General features: G+C 46.3%; 1 protein-coding gene across 2 annotated transcripts in view; it reads right to left on the reverse strand.

The window, feature by feature from the left end:
* The window catches only part of asic4b (acid-sensing (proton-gated) ion channel family member 4b), a 52,325-nt gene that overhangs the window by 11,275 nt on the left and 23,824 nt on the right, over positions 1 to 17,226 (reverse strand). For both annotated transcript variants that reach the window (XM_059571414.1, XM_059571415.1), the window contains exon 2: positions 14,586 to 14,730. In XM_059571414.1, the coding sequence (XP_059427397.1) occupies positions 14,586 to 14,730 (145 nt within the window). The remainder of the gene's footprint in view (positions 1 to 14,585; positions 14,731 to 17,226) is intronic.

Here is a 17,226-nt window from a genome sequence, read left to right on the forward strand (position 1 = left end):
AACGCCTAATGGAAATGCGTCAATTTCGCAAAAACTCCCATATATTGTAAAAAAAAGTGTTTACGCTCATGTGAGGTGGTTTTTCAGGCAATTTAAAAAAGCTGAAGCTGATTGCTGCCACTCTAGTCAATGTTTATGTTTATTCCAGCCACGCCACACACATTTCTGATGCGGCTCTCTGTGCTGCTTCTGTAAAGATAAACCTACTTTGAATAAATATAGCCAAAATCCATCAAAATTCCACCAAAATCCATTGCCATGACTTATCTCAAGAGGAAAAGGGTTACGTTTTAGTCGCATAACATTATTGATAGTTTTATATATATATATATATATATATATATATATATATATATATGTATGTTCTCTTTCAATACTTGACTTGTACTCCGTCAGCTAAAATGCAATGGGGTTATTTTTTTTCCTTTTTCCTTAACTGAAGCCTTTTTTCAATAATGCAGTGTAACCACATGGCCATTGGTTCATCCAGTAACTTAAAAACGAACCAATGGCTCGGTCTATGATGATGAAGCCCACCAGAATGGGCAGGGCTATCTGGATATATAAGCGGGTTTTTCACTACAGGATCCTCAGATTTCTTGCCCCACCGTTGACTCACAGTGGAACCAGCAACCTCTCTTTGCTCAGCTGATCTGCTGCCTTAAGCATCGTAGCAGCAGTGGTCCAGCTTCACCTGCTGCCATCCAGCGATGATTCTAAAAGAGCATTCTAAAAGAGCAAATTGGCATTGTTTCAAATGCTGCACTGTTGTTGCATCATCATGCCGATGATGGCTTTAGTGAGTGCATTTCCTGCTTGGGGAAATCCCATGCGGAAACTGTGTTCATGTAGATTGATTGTTCTCATTGCAAGAACATGAGTGTCACCTCTTTGAACTAGCGGATTACTTTTTTTTTCAGAAAAAAAAAGCAAGCTCACATCAGCTCAGGTTCCGCCGAACTCACCAGGTCGTGGCGTTCCCCCTACTCTGCACGCCTGCATACTTCTGCCCTCACTTCGATAGATGGTGCTGAAGAAGCTGCCTCCCCTGGATGAGTCAGTGTCTGCGCATCTCTGCCTGCCCATTGCCATCGGCTGGAAGGCCACCCATCCATCCAAGACATGCAGGACTACTTCAGCTCTTGCTGGACGCGCCTACTCTTCGGCTGGACAGGCGCTGCATTTCAGGGCGGTCCTTCAGGTCTTTCAGGCCAAACTATTTTCCTGCATGGACAAGTCTGACCCAGACCCCACGATGTTCAGAAAGCTGAGAAGCATGAAGGACCAGGCCTTGCGCACCACTAAGACCACAGTACAGGCAATTGGGAGATCCATGGCCAGCCTAGTGGTGTTTGAGTGCCACTTATGGCTCACCTTGACAGAAATCAAGGATGAGGAAAAGTCCCCTTCCTTGACACCCCGATCTACCCCACTGGCCTCTTTGGACCTGCAGTTGAGGGTTTCGTGGAGCACTTCACGGAGGTGCAGAAGTTGTTCCAGGCCATGCAACACTTCCTGCTTTTACATCCCGACTCAGGAAACCACAATAAATAAGGGAACTGAGTCCAAAAGTATCATTCTAAGCCAAAAGCATTTATTCGGTCAAGGGGTTACAAATAGGAATAAAGAATTAATTATAGTAAATAAATTAATAATAAACAGAAAAAAAGATCTAAAGAAAGATAATAGCAAAAGTGTCCAGCTGTCCAGCAGAGCTCAAAGGCAGGATGTTAACAAAAGAAACAGCCTCCTCCCAAACAAGGATGTGACTCTTAAATACCTACTCATCCAATTAAGAACAGTTGGATCAACCTATAGAAACAACAATAAAAACAACAACAGCAAAACAGAACCAAAAACAACCGTAACGCTGCCGAAGCTGTCCAGCTCTGCAGCTGCCTCTAGTCGCCCTAAGTATATGCCAACCTAGCAGACTGCGAAGCCTGCACCTGCTGCTGCCACCACCTAGCCTGACAAACCTGCGCCTCGAGGGGGTTCCCATTCAGCCAGACGCTACCCCTTCCCGAAGTGCCAGGCTGTGTTTTACTCATCTCAGAGGCATCCTAAGTGTATATGACATTTTTCTTTCAGATGAATCCAATCGTAGTTATATAAAAAATTGTCCTGGCTATTCCAAGCTCTATCATTGCAGTCAGCAGGTGTTGCAATGCTTCAGTCCAAAACAAGTGAAATAAGAAGCGTCCATCCATAAAAATAAAAAAAGTGTCTCACATGGATCCGGGGGGTGAGCAAGGGGTCTTCTGTTGCGAATCGATGCATTTGTGTAAGAAAAATATCCATATTCAAAACATAATAATTCCTTTAATCTAGGTTGCGCCAACAGTTTTAAATATCTTTTGGACTGAAGCACTGCAACACCCACTGACTGCAATGATAGAGCTTGGAATAACTGGGACAATTATTTTATAACTATGACTGGACTCATCATATACACCTAGGATGCCTTGGGGGTGAGTAAAACACAGCCTAATTATAATTTTTGAAAATTCACCCTGTTCAGTTCCGGGAGCAGAAGGCAATGTGTCTGTTGCGATTTCTGAGCACATTTAAGTGCCCAAGCAAACATCCTCTGTTACAGTGGAAAAAATAAAGCACAAACATTTTCAAAAAAGAGAGCAACTTTCCCCTTCCATTTCTCACGAGTGCCCTGTACCCAGCCCCTTGCCATGTGGACCGAGTCCTGGCAGGCCATCCCTGGAGTGTCAGAATGGATTTTGAGGATAATAAAACAAGGTTAGTCACTTCAATTTGCTTAGAGACCCTCGCGTTTCAGTGACGTGGTTCCCACCTTGGTTCAGAGCAATGACGCACATGCTGTGCACTCTGAGATGATGAATCTGCTGGCAAAAGGAGCCATAGAAACAGTTCTTCCAGTTCAGAGCGAGTCAGGCCTCTACAGCCATTACTTCCTTATGCCCAAAGAGGATGGCGGCCTCCTGCCCATCTTTGATCACAAACACCTGAACCGTACCCTCATGGAAAGGCTGTTCAGGATGACTATGCTGAAGCTGATTTGCTGATTCTCTCACAAATTCACACAGGGGACTTATTCTTTTCTCTGGATCTGAAAGAGGCTTACTTTCACATCCAGATAGTCTCCCATCACAGATTCTTGAGATTCACGTTCAAGGGAGTGGCTTATCAATATACAGTCCTTCCCTTCAGACTGTCTCTGGCTCCCCCCACTTTTACGAAGTGCATGGACACAGATCTTTCCCTTCTGAGGCAGATGGGAATCCGCATTTTCAACTACCTCGATGACTGGCTCATTTTGGCCAAGTCAGAGACATCAGGAGGCTCTAACAGGATCCTCCTCCTCAGCCACTTAGTATGTGGCCCCTTCAGTACTGTCTGAAACCGTGGGTTCCATCTGATTTATCAGTGGATGGAATGGGGTGTGGCCCACGGAATGGTTTGGATGGTTGTCTCTACAGATGCTTCCAACAGAGGTTGGGGAGCTCTGTGTAACAGCAAACCGAATTTTGGCCATTGGTCAAAATCAGAGAAAGGGCTTCACATCAACTGCCTGGAAATGCTAGCAGTCTGTCAGGCCAGTCAGTTCTTCCTGCCAGACCTGAAGGGACATCATGTCTGTGATGTCCTACATAACTCGCCAGGGAGGACTCTCCTCGAAGCACCTCTTCATCCTGGTAGATTGCCTCCTGGAATGGGCTAAGCTAAACTTGCATTTGCTGAGAGCAGCGCATGCAGACTGAACCGATGAGGAGACATGCTATCACAGAGCAAGGTCCCCTCATAGGAGTGAATGCTCCATCCGCAGATGGTTCAGAAAATCTGGGAGATCTTTGGACAACTCTCACTTCCCAATGTATTATTTGTAGGACAGGTATGCGTTGGCCCATGACTGGCCAAACCTCCTCCTTTACACATTTCCCCAGATTCCCTTATCCCACAGGTAATCAGGTGAGTCAAAGAACAAGAAATCAAGGTTCTCCTGGTGCCCCCCCTCTGGAAGAACCAGCATTGGTTTTCAGAGCTTATTCAGCTGCTTGTAGCAGCCCCTTGGCCCATTCACCCTGAGGTAGGAACTCCTTTCTCACGTGAACAGGACGATATGGCAACCCCAGCCCATGCTGTGGGTTCTGTACCTTTGGCCGATGGATAGGAGCCTGCAAACCTCCCAAAGCATGTGTTAAACACTATTTTGGAGGGTAAAGCTGTGTCTACAAGACGCCTCTGCATCCATACAGTAAGTGGTCTGTTTTCTCTGTTTTCTTTTCAGTGGTATTGTTCTTCCTACAAGAGCTGCTGGATAAAGGGTGCTCCCCATCCACACTCAAGGTCTATGTAGCAGCTATAGCAGCTTTCCATGTTCCTATAGTAGGCCAATCAGTGGGCAGGAACAACTTAGTTGTCTGTTTCCTGAGGGGGGCCAGGAGGCTGAATCTGGCCCACCCCTCACTGTTCCTAAATGGGATCTGCCCACTGTTTTGACTGCCCTGAAGGGCCCTCTCTTTGAGCCACTACAATCTGCTAACCTTTGGTCCTTGTCACTGAAAACTGCTCTGCAATTAGCATTAGCATTGGTCAAGCGAAAACGGTATCTGCAGGCGCTCTCTGTGAGCCCCAATTACCTGGAATTCGGGCCCAATGACTCCAAAGTCATCAAGAAACTGAGGCATGGTTATACACCTAAGGTGCTCTCCACTACATTCTGAACATAGGTCATTACACTCTCTACACTTCCTCCCTCAAAGGAGGACCATAAGTTATGTTTGCTCTACCCCATCTGGGAGCTAAGAATTGACATTGAGCGTTCCGTCCCATTTAGGCCGTCAGAACAACTCTTTTCAACTTCGGCAACTGCACCAAAGGGCACCCGGTTATGAAGCAAAGATTTTCTAGGTGGATAGTTTATGCTATTACGCTAGGTTTCTCTTCCTTGCAGGCTAGGATCCTTTCTGCTTTTATGGGCACACACTTGCACACACTTGCTTTATGCAGAACCAGCTCTGAGCAAAAGTTTGGTCTGTAACACACTCAAACTTGCCAGGTCTGCTTACTTGTGCGCTCTCGGCTCTTGGAGTACCGAGGCTGTACGAGTCCTCTGGAATGATCAGTGAGGCAGGGCATGGCCTTATTATAGATTAATTGTTATACTTCCCTCTGGGCCCCAGGTGCTTAAGTCAAGTTATGTATGTAGTCATTCCTCTGCCATAGCACAGTGTGATTGTATTGGCTCCATAGCATCTTAGCAGATGTAGTAATAGTGAGTTATCAATATTTAATGTACTCGGTTACTAACGCAACCTCGGTTCCCTGAGATACGGGAACAAGTACTGTGTAGCTGCATGTGCTATGTAGCTGCACAACTTAGACGTCGCTTCAGTTGAAGTAACCTGAGGATCCTGTTACAGTGCACTATTGAAAAAAGGCTTCAGGTAAGGAGCGTCTTAGCTGATTCAAGATTCAATATTTTTATTCATCACATACACAATTATATAGAGCATATATAACCAGCAGTGAAATGTGAGTCAGGTCCGCTCCATGGGCAGTGCTATTATTAAAGAATAAACACAGATGAAAATATACATAAATATAGCTATAAAAGAATGAAATAAAAGTAAACAATACAAATATAAGAATAAAATATAAAAAAGTTGTATCCTGTAGAATGAAATATAATGAAAATAATGTGCATGAAAGTACACTGTAGTCTTAAATATTAAGATACACACGAATGTACAAGAGGCAAATGTGAAAACAGGTTGACATTGTCAGTATGTTAATGTGATGTAGAGAATGATAAATATGTTGTGGAGACATGTAGATGTTAAGAGGCTGGTTTTGAGTTTAGGAACCTGATGGCCTGGGGGAAGAAACTCTCTCGGTTTTTGCCATCAGGCTATGGAAGAGCTTATCAGATGGCAGCAAAATGAAAAGATGGTTACTGGGGTGGATAGTGTCCTTGATGATTATAACAGCTCTGCTTTTGCAGCATTTAAAGTAGACGTAGTACCCGTTCCCGTATCTCAGGGAACTGAGGTTATGTTAGTAACCGAGTATGTTTCCTGGTTTTCTGCATAAAATGGTCATGAAATTGTATTTGATTTTCATCAAAGACACAAATATCAACACTATAACACAATACATAAACAATAATCATCTTTCATGTCATTATTAAGCACACTCATAAAACTTACAAAGTAATGGTGGAAAGAATAAGTGAAACACTAGGCTTCTGGTGTCGCTAAATTCCAACTAGAGTCAGATGTTAGCAAACAAGAAGTCCAATCAATGAAATGAGAATCAGGTTGTGGTTTAAAGCTGAACTGACCCAAACAGTGTCAGTTTACTATTCACAAGTAGCATTATCTGATGTGAGTTATGCATCAGAAGACCTACGATCAAGAGTTGTTGATATGCATGTTGCTGGAAAGGGTTACAGAGTAATCTCAAAGACTTTAGATATTCATCAGTCCACAGTTAGATAAACTGCCAAACTATGGAGATGATATACTGTAGTACTGTGGCTACTTTCCATAGAAGTGGTATGGGCATAATGCAGAATGCTCAACGAGGTGAAAAATAACCCTAGAGTAATAGCTAAAGACTTGAAGGATTCATTGAAGCTGGTTAACATCAACGTTCATGAGTCAACCATATGTAAAATATTGAACAGGCATGGAAGGACACCACGAAGAAAGCCACTGCAGCATGCCTAAAGTTTGCCAAAGACCACCTTGACACTCCACAACACTACTGAGAGCATGTCTTGTGGACAAATAGAATTGCTTCACTTCATCATGCAGCACTATTTATGGTGGAAAAAGAAAACAGTGTAACCAACATGAAAACATCTTCCCAAAAGTGAAGTATGGTGGAGGGAGCATCATGATTTGGGGCTGCTTTGCTGCCTCTGTACCTGGACTGCTTGCCATTGTAGAGGAAGAAATCAATTCCAAAGTTTATCAGGATATCCTACAGGATAATCTCAAGGTGGCTGTCTACAAGCTCTCAGAGGAAGCTGGGTGATGCAGCAGGATAATAACCCTTAACATTGAAGTAAATCTACTTCAGAATGACTTTTGAGACATAAAATCCACCTTTAGAGTGGCCCAATCAAGGCTAGACCTCAACCCAATAGAGATACTGTGGAATGACCTCAAGAGAGCCATTTACACCAGACGTCCTAAGGGTGAGCTGAAGCAGTTCTGTAAGGAAGAATGGTCCAAAATTACTCCTGGACGTTGTGCAGGTCTAATACACAGCTTACACAGGTTATTGCTGCCAAAGGTGTTTCAACCAGTTATTAAAGCACTGTTTCAATTACTTTTTCCATCATCACTTTATATGTTTAATGGGTGTGTTCAATAAAAATGTAAAAGATCATGACTGTTTGTGTTTTATCAATTTAGAAATATTGTGTTTGATTATATTTGTGACTTTGGTGAAGATCAGATCACATTTCTTGACCAATTTAAAACCAGGGAAAAAAAATGGTTTGCTTACTTTTTCTTGAAACTGTATGAATGTATGTCTATATATACATATGCGTTTATTAACATTAAAATAATGGAAGGTGACATAATGCATTTATACAGTAATGTTACAAAAGATTGCTATTGTTTTTTTGTTTTTTTTACTTTCTATTTGTTAAATAATCATACAGTTTACAGGATCACATTTTCAACAAAATAATGTTTAGAATGTTGATAAGAAATGTTTCTTGAAGTATCATGTGACACTGAAGACTGGAGTAATGGCTACAGACAATTTATCTTTGCCATCACAGAAATAAACTACATTTTAACATACATTAAAATAGAAAACGTACTCGGTTACTAAACGTAACCTCGGTTCTCTCTAGAAGAGCGAACGAGTACTGCGTCTTAGCTAAGACGCTACGGGAAAAGTCTCTTTTCACGAAATACTGAAGCAAAAAATTATCCTTAATTTTGTATTTTTGTAAAGCGCATTTGCAGCAGTACACAGCCATAGGCGAGACGGCTCGTTCGCTCATTGGCTTGTTCTGCGGCAACTGCACAGCCTATCGAGCGCGGGCTGATGCAACATCAGACCAATAAGGGCGCTTCGCGCCCTTCTTGCCACTTTCCGCCGAAACGGGTGTGGCCCAACCTATAAAAGGAGCTCGAAAAGGCTGACTCACCTGATTTATTTCATCGCCGAAGCGAACCAGAGTGAATCGTGCGCACGGCAGAGAACGCAGTACTCGTTCGCTCTTCTAGAGAGAACCGAGGTTACGTTTAGTAACCGAGTACGTTCTCTTACGAGAGCTCTCTCGTACTGCGTCTTAGCTAAGACGCTACGGGAACCCAGTGTAAAACGCCGTGTGCGCAGGGATCACACACCAATAAACCTGAAGCAACGCCCAGGATTTACAGTGCACAGTCACCTGAGGGACTCACAGAGAGTCCAGGACAGAAAAGGGAAAAAGCCCTCCGTCCCATATCTAGCAGCATCCGTAGATGCGGCAATATGACGTCACACAGCCGAGGCAAGGCCTGACCAATGTGGCAATGCGGGTCTTACGCAATACTGCCCATATAACAGTCGGCAGCGCATAGCGCTCGTGAACTCAGAATTCCCCTCAGGGCCCTGATTCGCCTATACCGACAGCAGCCTGGCTTGCAAGGCGGGAACCTCCAGGTTATAGAACCTGATAAATGTAGACGGCGAGGCCCAACCTGCCGCCATACATATATCCTGCAAGGAGATCCCAGTAGACCACGCCCACGACGAGGCGATGCCTCTTGTGGAGTGTGCTCTGACGCCCAACGGGCACTGAAGGCCCCTGGAAGCGTAAGCTAACGCTATGGCGTCAACTATCCATCTGGATAGAGTCTGTCTCGAAACAGCCATTCCCTTGGAACGCCCACCGAACGAGACAAATAGCTGCTCCGTCTGCCGAAAGGCAGCAGAGCGAGACACATAAGCTCTTAAAACCCTGACAGGGCAAAGAAGACTCGAGTCTCCATCCTCCCCTGACACCGGCAGGGCAGACAGGGCAATAACCTGAGCCCGAAACGGTGTGTTGAGGGATTTCGGCACATAACCGTGCCTAGGTTTGAGTATGACTCTTGAGTCATTGGGCCCAAACTCCAAGCACGACTGGCTCACCGAGAGCGCGTGCAAATCACCCACACACTTCACAGAAGCGAGAGCCAACAAGAATACTGTCTTGAACGACAGATGCTGAAGGCTAATCGATTGGATAGGCTTGAAAGGGGGACCTTTCAAGGCCTCCAAAACCGCCGCGAGGTCCCACATAGGGACTGACGGAGGTCTGGGAGGATTCAGCCTCCTAGCTCCTCTGAGGAACCGGATGACTAAATCATTCCTTCCTATTGACTGACCGGACGCCGTTTCAGAAAACGCCGCGATGGCAGCCACATAAACTTTGAGCGTGGATGGGGCTCTGCCCTTATCCAACAGCTCCTGAAGGAAGGAGAGGACCTCCGTCACCTCACAACTAAGGGGTGAATAACCTCGAGCTGTGCACCAGCTGGAGAACACCGACCACTTCGAGGCATACAGACGTCGTGTCGACGGAGCTCTAGCCTGAGTGATGGTATTTAGCACTCTCACTGCGAGATCAGCGGGTAACCATTGAGTGCCCATACATAGAGGGACCACAACTCCGGTTGAGGGTGCCAAATCGAGCCCCTGGCCTGCGAGAGGAGGTCTCTCCTCAATGGTACCGGCCACGGGGCGACATCTGCTAACTGCATCAAATCTGGGAACCATGGTTGGTTCTTCCAAAGAGGTGCTACAAGCAGTATTGAACATCTCGTTTCTCTCACCCGTTCTATCACCTGCGGAAGGAGGGAGACGGGAGGGAACGCATAAAGCGGGCAGCACGGCCATCTCCGTGACAGCGCGCTTTCGTTCTTGGAAAAGAACGCGGGGCAGTGAGCGTCTTCGTGGGACGCAAAGAGGTCCACCTCCGCCATGCCAAATCTCTGCCACAACAGCCGGACTGTTTGCGGGTGTAGAGACCATTCGCCCGTAGGAACATTGCCTCTGGACAGCCTGTCTGGACCCAAATTCTGCAGTCCAGGCACATGCACTGCTCTCAGCGAGCACACGTTGCGCTGAGCCCAAATCAGGAGGCGTTCCGTCAGCCTGCACAGGTTTCGGGACCCGAGACCGACCTGGCGATTTATGTAGGACACCACGGACATGTTGTCCGAACGGACTATGACGTGGTGATCCTTGATATGGGGACAAAAGCGCGTCAGCGCGTTCTCCACTGCCAGCATTTCCAGGCAGTTGATATGATGGAGCTTTTCCCATTCTGACCATAGGCCAAAGGACGGTCTGCCTTCGAGCAGCGCTCCCCATCCCGAAGTGGAGGCGTCCGTCGACACCATTTTCACACTCGGGGAAGTCCCCAGGCTTACACTTGATCGGTACCAGCCGTTCGCTGTCCAAGGTGCTAGAGCCGCAACACAGCTCTGATCGACCTTGAAATGCAGCCGGCCAGACGCCCACGCTCTGCGCGGCACCCGAGCCTTCAGCCAGAACTGCAGGGGGCGCATGCGGAGCAGGCCCAGCCGCAGAACCGGAGATGCTGAGGCCATGAAACCCAGCATCTTTTGACAGTGTTTGAGCGACACAGTCGCGCCACAGCGGAAAGAACTCGCTGCACGCTGAATGCCCATCGCGCGCTGTGGTGACAGCCGCGCCGTCATGGAACACGAGTTCAGAACTATACCCAGAAACAGGATCGTCTGACTGGGGTTCAGCGAACTCTTCACCCAATTGACACTGAGGCCGAGCTTCTCGAGGTGATCGAGTAAAACGGCTCTGTGGTCCATGAGCTCCGCTCATGATCGGGCCAGAACCAGCCAGTCGTCCAAATAATTCAGCACTCGTGTGCCTCTGAGTCTAAGAGGAGCGAGCGCTGCAGCCATGCACCTCGTAAACGTACGAGGAGCTACGGACAAGCCGAATGGCAGGACTGCAAACTGGTATGCCTGGCCCTCGAAGGCGAATCTCAAATATCGCCTGTGGTTTGACGCTATCTGTATTTGAAAATACGCGTCCTTCAGATCTATTGACATGAACCAGTCCCCTCTGCGAATCTGCGCGAGGAGCTTCCTGGTCGTGAGCATTTTGAAACTGCGTTTCATCAATGCCTGTTCAGCTGTCTTAGATCCAGTATGGGCCGGAGACCCCCGTCTCTCTTGGGCACCAGAAAGTATCTGCTGTACAGCCCCCCCTCGCTTTGAGACACAGGCTCTACAACCCCTTTGCTCAACAGTTTTGATATTTCGGCCCGAAGTATGTGTGCTACTTCTGTTTTGACCGTAGTTTCGACGCGCGCTGAAAAGCACGGTGGGCGTCGAGAAAACTGTAGCGTGTAGCCTCTCTTTATAATGCCTAGCACCCAATCCGAAACCCCTGGAAGCACTGACCATGCATTTGCATGAATGGCTAAGGGCTGGATGCGAAACGCGCTCTGTTGACTGGGCAACGGCGGCGCTCGAGTGTGCTGCGCATCTGAGGCGGGGAGCGCGTTGATCACAGCGGGCAGATCGCTCTTCCTCGACCCCGTTCCGGCGCTTAACCGACTGGAGGGAGGCTGAGCGGGTCCCGTGGGACTCGATATATCTGCGAGTAACCGTGGGCTGCATGTGTGCACTTTTACCACTTTAAACTCGCTGTCTGCCTGTGCAGAATGTACGTGCACGGGCCTCGTTTTTACAGAAGCCCCGCGCCGTATGTGACATAGTGTATGTGGGCACTGGGAAGTGGGCACGTTTACTATGCGGCGCGCTCGACCGATCTGTGTCGATCTTATGTGCGCTAGCCCTGTGTGCAGGGCTGTGCTTATATGTGGAGATGGGCACTGGGTAGTGGGCATCGTCACTGCATTTATAGCACCATCGGCCGTGGCCGGACGAGCACGCACGGGTTTCGTTTTTACAGAAACCACATGACGCGTGTGACATAGTAATAGTGGGCACTGAGGGGTGGGCACGTTTACTATGCAGTGTGCGCGACCGACTTGAGTCGACATTATGGGCGCAGGCCCTGTGTGCAGGGCTGTGCTTACATGTGGAGATGGGCACTGAGGAGTGGGCATCGTCACTACATTTATAGCACCATCGGCCGTGGCCGGACGAACGTGCACGGGTTTCGTTTTTACAGAAACCACATGACGCGTGTGACATAGTGATTGTGGGCACTGAGGAGTGGGCACGTCTACTATGTAGTGCGCGTGATCGACTTGAGTCGCTTTTATAGGCGCGAGCCCTGTGTGAAGGGCTGTGCTTATATGCGGAGATGGGCACTGAGCAGTGGGCATCGTCACTTCATTTATAGCACCATCGGCCGTGGCCGGGACACCAGAAATTACACCTTTTTCGGGAAATATCTGGGTAGCCGTGATAACGGTTTTCGTGTGCAGGCAAGCGGGCAACCGTACAGGCTTGCGCATTGCAAACAACGCTGAAACAGTCACAATCTCTGGAAACTGAAACAGCGGCGCGCTTAGGTGAGAGCCCGGCCGCAGCGGAACTCGTACACTGGCGCTTCGATGAAGCAGCCATCGTGTGTAGTGCCGACGCAGCGTCATGCAGCATGCGTAGATGGCTTTCCCAGGATGGCTTCGGGGCTCCCGGCCTCACCGTAATCCTCTGCCGCGGTCCCCGCGGCGCGGGGCGACGGCCAGTAGAGCGAGAACGGGGGTCTCGAGCTGCGTTGCTGAAGCTGTTGTGATAACGGCTTTTGTGTGCAGGCAAGCGGGCAACTGTGCAGGCTTGCGCATTGCAGAAAACGCTGAGACAGTCACAATTCCTGGAACTGAAACAGCGGCGCGCTTGGGTGAGAGCTCGGCCACAGCGGAACTCGTACACCTGCGCTTCGATGAAGCAGCCATCTTTAGTAGCGCCGACGCAGCGTCACACAGGAGGCTTTAGATGGCAACACCGCTTTTGCCGCCGTCCAGCAGAGGGCGGACAAAGGTGCGTCGCTATCGCCTGTTCCACCGGCGGAAGTGAGTGGTAGTTCCTGTTTTTAGCATCATCAGTGTGGAGAATGCTAGTGAGACAGACGAACGAGTTCGTGCTGAATATGGAGCGTTCCAAGCCTTCGCCACCTCTTCGTGAAGCTCAGGAAGAAATGAGGCGGGCTTTGAGAAGTACGCTCATCCGAAAGGGAAATACCATCCAGCCGGGAACGAGAGGGGGGGGCGCTGGTGCAAACCACTCGCGGCCGAGACTCATCGCGGCAAACACGATCATTCGCCCCGGCTCCTTCTCGATGTCAGCTCGTCTGCTGGGCTTCTGAGCAGAAGGCGCGAGATCCTCGGAGCTCGCCCATCCCTCACTGCCTGAAGCTAGCAGAGAGCGCGTGTCCTCTTCCCCCGACGCGGCCCTGAGATCGACTTCCTCGGACGACGCGCCGGCAAACAGCGGGCGCTGCCCACCGGGAAGCGATGCAGGGGGGGCCGGTGAAGGAGGGCGAACCGGCGAGCTCGGTTGAGCTGAAGACGGTTCCGGAATCCGCTGGAAGCGATGCTTTTACGGCGCCTCAGCGCAGCGGAGAATGCAGGCTCAGAGAAAAAGGCCAGGCGAGTCCTCAGAGTCACCATGGCAACAGCTCGCAGTGGGGGCATCCGCCGTCAGCGAGCGAGCGCTGCATGATCTTCACCCAGGCAGGAGACACAGATGACGTACCGGTCTCCCTCGCTGAGTGGGGCTCTGACGAGCCGCAGGAAGGCATCTTAAAAAAGACGCGAGCTCTTTTACGAGTGTGTGTCGCAGGGCGAACACACACACACACATAAAGAACAGCTTGTATATAACAGGATTGAAAGGATATAGGCGCCGGATAGCGCAGCAGGAACGGCAATGGAAGGCGGCGATGCCAGCAGCTTCAGAATGGCTCGTCCTGCTGATGTGCTTTCTCAGACGGCGCTTGCTTCCTCCGTGATCCAGCGATGCGTGAGCTTCGCTGAAGAGATGAAAAATCAGGTGAGTCAGCCTTTTCGAGCTCCTTTTATAGGTTGGGCCACACCCGTTTCGGCGGGAAGTGGCAAGAAGGGCGCGAAGCGCCCTTATTGGTCTGATGTTGCATCAGCCCGCGCTCGATAGGCTGTGCAGTTGCCGCAGAACAAGCCAATGAGCGAACGAGCCGTCTCGCCTATGGCTGTGTACTGCTGCAAATGCGCTTTACAAAAATACAAAATTAAGGATAATTTTTTGCTTCAGTATTTCGTGAAAAGAGACTTTTCCCGTAGCGTCTTAGCTAAGACGCAGTACGAGAGAGCTCTCGTAAGAGAACCGTTATTATAAATTGTAATAATATTTCACAATATTACTGTTTGTACTGTGTACTTTTGGTCAGATATGTGACTGCAGCCTTGGTAAGATTAAAAGTCATTTTAAAATCTTACCAATCACAAAGTTTTAAATGTTTACATTGTTTACATGTTTAAATTGAAAATTACATTGTACAAAACAATCAGCTTTGCAGTAAAAAAGTACAATGAATACTGAAACTCTTTAAAGTAATTTTCACTACAATAATTAAGTGAGATGCAGAATTTGGCAGGAGTTGGGTTTGTCACTCACTGGTTTCTCTCCAGATGGGCAGATACTCGTCCTGTTGAATATCCAGCATCAGCTCCAGTCCGTTTCCTGTGCCGCCTTGCCTTACCCTCTTAGGCGATGTCTTGTTTCCATTAAATGTGTAACATTTCCCATACCGTGTATAAACCTGCAGACCACAGACACAAAAATGTATTACACATATTTTCACTACTGAAAACACTTCAACACCTGTGCTCCTCTGCCTAGTCTTTTTCACCCACAACAAAATCTTCATACAAAGGTGTTAGCAAATGGCACTTACCTTTTCTCAGATTTCCTGACCATACCAGCAGCATCAACTGTTGCATACTTCCCTTATTTTAACTCTCTGTTATGCCTCCACCAAGTAGGCCTGGTTGGAAATTTGTTTTTGCAACAAAATTAAAAAGATAACTGTGGCTTTTTATCTTGTAAATCTTTTCTTTTTTTTTTTTGTTTAATTGCAATTGCATTTTCTTAATTGGAATTGACTTTTTGTCATATTTCTTTTCTCAAAATGATGATTTAATCCCCACGGAAACAGCGGAATTTCGTGACTAGGCAACACTGGTTTACATATCACAATTATATATATATATATATATATATATATATATTTTATGCCATGTAATAATACATTATAATGTTTCAACCATCCTTCTGACTTATTTTTCTCACATTTTAAGTTTGTATATTGCAATTTATAAACTTGCAATTAGAGTTAATATCTCACAATTCTGATGTTGCTGTTTTTTCTATCAAAGTCAACATTTTTATATAAACTCAGAAGTGCAAGAAAAGTAATCATATCTATGAGATAAAAAGTCACAATTGCATGTTTTATTATTTATTTATTTATTTTTACACCATGGCAGAAGCTAGTTTCTTTAGCTTACAGAGGTTCTCAGACAGAACATAAGGGAACCATGATGCCTATGGAGCTATGGAGCAAAGCTTGACGCTGCTGCCGCGAGGAAACTCTTTTGCATCTTCTACCACCTCCACCTACACCTTCCTCTCTCTCTCTCCTGATGACAAAAATATTATTCTTCATCACACCAATGCTACACTCAAGGTTAAAATCACTTAGTTGTACTACACAACCTAGAATAAAGGTTGTCAAAGGTCAAGCTTTATCTTGTTTTATTTCATACAAGGTATAGGAAGCACTTGCTTTTTAGTAGATAGCTTTTCAAACTGCATGCATGCCATCTGTTGATAACAATGGTCTTGTATGCGATGCTAAAGCAGTTTTGTAAGTTGCCCTGCAAAATAGCATCTGCGAAAAACCTTCAAGATAAATGTAAGAGAACACTTTTCCTTCTTCAAAAGGCCGATTTAGTCTGTTGAAATAGCTTTCCCGTTATACAAAATACTGTGCACTCAAACAAAGATTTTCAGATAAACACAAACATCAATTATTTTATATCTACCCAGTATAGCAGGAAATTTGGCCAATGTCATGCTAGTTAGGGTTTTATTAATTTATTTCAATATACATAACTTTCCCCCAGAGAAAATCTAATATTCATGTAGAGCAGAAGACTTCCCACAAATCATTCAGATAACAGACATGGGGGTGTAAAAGTCCAATATGACCAAAGATTGTTCACAACAATAGAAGTGGCTGTTAGAGGAGACACTATTATGCAGATGTACACAAACATTGTTTAGAGAACATGACTAATAGACCAGCTATATAAAACTAGACACACATAACATACAACTTTTTGTCATGTAAAATGTGGATAGATAGATAGACAGACAGACAGACAGACAGACAGACAGACAGACAGACAGAAACAGACAGACAGACAGATAGACAGACCTCGCTTTTGTATTGAATGAAACAGCTATGTTACTCCAGTAGCCTATTAAATAAAATACTAAACAAACAAATTTGGCATTACGATAAAAACTTCATGCATGAGGTATAAACATTGAATCAGGTTAAGCTTTTCTGCAAAAGTGTGGGTATGAAAAAGAACATGACTGACTCTCATGTAAGATACAAAGAGATGGATGTGAGATGCATATTTCATGAGTAATCTGCTAACTGGATAGAGGAAACGTGTGAATGTATTCCAGTCAAAAGAAGAGAGAAAGAAAGTCCAAGAGTGAGATTAAGAAAGAGCGTGTGACAGAGCGTGTGTGTGCGCTTACATTAATTCTTTCTGACAGCATACTTACGTGTAGTCTTTAATTGTGCCCGCGGCAAAGCTTGTTATTGTTACTGAGCGATTTTTCTTTCGGGTGTTTGTGAAGGTGCTGCTGACGATAAATACCTATCACAACACAAATGTCTCACTGCAAATCTCAAACTGCATAACATTGCTTCAGCATCTGAGGCCCAAACTGTCTTATTTTTTGAGTCCTAAGAATAATTCTTTACTTACACTATTAAAGATTTAAGCTATTAAGGTCCCAAAAGTGGGTACAGCAATGCCATTTCAAAAATGCCAATGCAATTTTTTTCATGGATGTTAAAGGTTCTTCATGGAACCAGTGTATTCTGTGCTGTTTCCTCAGAAACATATCTTAAGGTTCTTATATAACCAAAGCACTACATTCAATGTAAACACAGCCTTATCTTTGGTACTATTTATTGTATGCTGTATTTGAATATGTTTCTGTAATACACCAA

The sequence above is a fragment of the Carassius carassius genome, chromosome 17, assembly GCF_963082965.1.
Source record: "Carassius carassius chromosome 17, fCarCar2.1, whole genome shotgun sequence".
NCBI lineage: Eukaryota > Metazoa > Chordata > Actinopteri > Cypriniformes > Cyprinidae > Carassius > Carassius carassius.